The 3,588-nt window shown below is 35.1% G+C and overlaps 1 protein-coding gene across 2 annotated transcripts in view; it reads right to left on the bottom strand.

The window, feature by feature from the left end:
• LOC105113175 (mediator of RNA polymerase II transcription subunit 33B-like) overlaps positions 1–3,588 on the bottom strand; it is a 10,810-nt gene that overhangs the window by 3,739 nt on the left and 3,483 nt on the right. Inside the window, exons 6-8 of one of the 2 annotated variants that reach the window (XM_011009235.1) lie at positions 2,099–2,447; positions 1,345–1,552; positions 18–170 (exon numbers count right to left, since the gene is read on the bottom strand). In XM_011009235.1, coding sequence (XP_011007537.1) covers positions 18–170; positions 1,345–1,552; positions 2,099–2,447 — 710 coding nt within the window. The remainder of the gene's footprint in view (positions 1–17; positions 171–1,344; positions 1,553–2,098; positions 2,448–3,588) is intronic. The other variant, XM_011009234.1, reaches the window with a different exon arrangement.

Raw genomic sequence — 3,588 nt, 5'->3', positions numbered from 1 at the left:
GTGGGTGTGTTGGTGAGGGGGTGGGGGGGGGTGTGGTGGGCTTCTGAAACATTACCTGAATATTCCAACCACGAACAAGAGAGGCTCCACAAAGAATAGCAGCGGCAGATATCTTCTCATCATCAGAACCACTGACTGCTATCTCATATATTTTCTCGATCTCTGGTAAGCTTCCATCAAATCCATCTTAAATTCAGTTGCCATACCACTGGGTAAATATACAAAAAAAGAGCATCTGACATGCATGGTTCAGGAAAAAGAATGGCATAACTTAAGACCAGGTTAGGAAATTAGGGAATAGCCTTTTAAGCAAGACAGCTTTGACCTTTCATTGTATGCACATGCATTTGAATCTTTCCTCATGCGAATCTTTCCTCATGCGTAATTACAACATTATGGAGGAAAAATCCTAAATCATAAATGTTAAAGAACCATCTCACCTAAAAGCTTAAGCTCTTAGGTGAGGTCTCAGGATATGATTTATATTATTCTCTAACACATCCCCTCAAGTGAAAGCCCTTTGGGCTTGAAAATTGCACGGGCCCATATTACCTTGTGCTAAATTTTTTTCAAGTAAATAGGGATGGTGAAATTCGAACTTGAGACCATTTGGTCATCAAGGCTCTGATACCATGTCAAAGAACCATCTCACCTAAAAGCTTAAGCTCTTAAGTGAGGTCTCAGGATATGATTTATATTATTCTCTAACAATAAAACCTCTCGACTTGATTGTATTCAAGTTATGCTGAATTTCAAAAACCTCCATTATGGAATCTGTCAACATAACAGCATTCAAAACACAAAAGCACATCTTGAAACAGCCTCTTTTAAGGCATTCCTAGAATAGCATCACCGACCAAAAAATAATGAAATTAAGAACTAATTATTTTAGCTAATCAGATCAAGTTGACCATTGTTCATTGCTTCACATTTTAAACACCTACCATAAGAATAAACATTAATAAAAATTCACACACTTGTTAAGCAAAAATTAAAATAAAACAAACAATTCCACAGAAAAACACTGCAGTTGTATAGAATCACAACATAGCTCAAAAGAAAAAAATTCTAGAAACTCAAGTTTGGAAACAAAAGCCAGTGTCGTGGGAAACAAAACCAATGGAAAAGAGTGCTATCTTGAAAAAGTAAAAGAATTATGATGATTTATATTATTCAAAGTTAAAGTCTTCTGCAAAGAAGGTAGGAAACTCATGCTGTCTCAATTATAATGATAGTGCAGCATTCTGTTCATCATCCATGCAATAAAAAAAACCCTGGAAAATAAAGGGAAAAGGAACAGATGAATTCAAATATAGTTTTTAAACAATACCACTGGCAGCATACCTGGAAGCTGGAGTTGAAACCAAAATGTTTATCATTGAGGGGGTTAAAGGTGACCCGTTCATCAATGACAACCAGCCAAGTGTTTGACTGGGAACACTTCGAGGTAATTGGTTAGCAAGAGTCACATAGCCTGGCCATAAATATGCTGATGTGTCCAACATATTTCTTGCAATACAAGCCTCAACAATCAGGTGCCTCAAGTTTCCAGCTGGAAAGTAATAAAATGGAAAGCAAGACTAGAATTCAGAGCCATGGAAAAACAATAAAACCTGGCATCCAGGGCCAACAGGTTGAGAACAAAGAAAAGAAAAGGAAACAATAAACCTAAAAGAGCAGTGGATAGATAACCATATTTTGGGAAGACAACAGAGACAAGCCTACTATAAAAATAAAGGAGAAAAAATAGTTCAAATTCTAGCAAAAACTGCTATTTTGTTGTTTTTGTCACCCTCTAAAGTCTGAAATGAGGAAAAGGAAACAGTGATAGCAATTTAAAGGACTAATTTAGAAAACAAATAAAGGTTCAATTAGCTCATCTAATAATTGTTTTTTGAAGAAACCCCCTATATACAAGGGAACTTTCTAAACTTTCTAAAATGTACAGAAACATAAAATCAGGCTGCCGATTCATGTTACATTTTGGTAGCAGGGGAAATTGAACCTGTTTAGCAACATAATTGGAATTATCTTGTTTCCACACCAAACACAACCTTTGATAATATGAACTGAAATGTTAAGGAATGTAATCACTTACAACAGTTGACTGGCATGTCATTTATACTCATGCTATAAGCATTACTGACAGTGAGACCTGAGATAAACATTGTAGCTTTTGCGGCAGCTTGATTAGCTACTGAGCTAACAGGCTGAGGCGGAGTCAACAACCCTTCATAGTCACCCAATAGCTGCAGGGAAGTAATTAGACCCTTTCGACATTTCCCCTGTTTTTCTTTTCTTTGATTGGTAGGGCTCTGTTGTGTTTCATCAATCAGTTCACTTTCCTCTTCCTCAATAATATTAGCCACTACAAGGGTTGTAATAGACAATAACATGGACAAGCATGTATCAAGGCGAGGTACTGGACCCTCACTAGGATTTCTTTCCTGAAAGAACACAAATAGGTTATGCCCTGAAAGATGCATAAATCTTTAAAAGTTAAAGAAGGTTTGTGCAAAACTCACAAAAATAAGGAAAAATAAAAGCATGCAATTCCTTTGGAAGAAAAAGAATAATGCTTCCTGAAAAATGATTTCATTTAATTCCCTAATTCAAGCTACTACATTAAAAAGGTTTCAATTGTCTTGGACGACTTTGTATACTTTATCCTTAAATTTATCACTACAGAATCAGTTTTTCTCTGTGCTCTTATCGAAAACATGTGGTCTGTCCCATCCGTAAAATCCTGCTTTATTAATGCTTTGCATAACTTTAAATGAATACCACCAACTGTGTTTTTTTCTGGAACCTAACGAAACCTACATGAACAGAACATGACAAATAATAAATAATGAAGCTTGTTTAAGATGCCATATAATCTACACTCTTCAAAGAACAGCTATTCCATGACAAAAGCAAAAATGACTGATGGACGAACCAAAAATGATATAGAATATATCTATGGGAAAATTTAGAAATCTGGTTGTTAACTGGATTCCATTGTGCAGTTTAGATATTAACTTTTATTTCTAGTCAATTGTCAAAAGTAGTTTTTAGGTATAAACTTTATTCTGCTACCTACTTGGTAATTCGCTTTGGTGCCCATTAACTCAAGTTTAGCATCACAATTCTTTCTAATTTTCTTGTTCCTTTGACTTCACCCGTTTCTTCCTATTATACTGCATGTTATATATCATTCTTGTGGGAGTGCTTTGTCAAGTATATACTCATTTGGATTCGTGAAAGGCATTACACATTTCAGAAGCACTAGTTTAAGCCCTTGTTCAGTGTCAAATATACCAAATTGTTGTTTACGAAAGAAGATATATAAAAATTAGTGCCCTAGGGATTCAAACCTTTCTCTACTTTCATAAAAAAGGGTAGTAAAAGATTATTAAGCAAAATTAATTAAGGTTCTGTGAAACTACTCTTTGCACAATCCAATAAAAATTTGAAAAATAAAAATTTTCTTTGTTGGAGAGGTGAAAGACTGGTTTGCATACATCAAAGTCAAGGGAAGCTAATATCCAGCATTAGAATTTGAAGCAGCAGATTCTAGTAGAAGAGGTTGAGGAAAATGAAAGAGTG

This window comes from Populus euphratica, unplaced genomic scaffold (genome assembly GCF_000495115.2).
Source record: "Populus euphratica unplaced genomic scaffold, PopEup_1.0 scaffold390.1, whole genome shotgun sequence".
NCBI classification, from domain to species: Eukaryota; Viridiplantae; Streptophyta; class Magnoliopsida; order Malpighiales; family Salicaceae; genus Populus; species Populus euphratica.
This window is presented reverse-complemented; position numbering and strand designations above follow the sequence as displayed.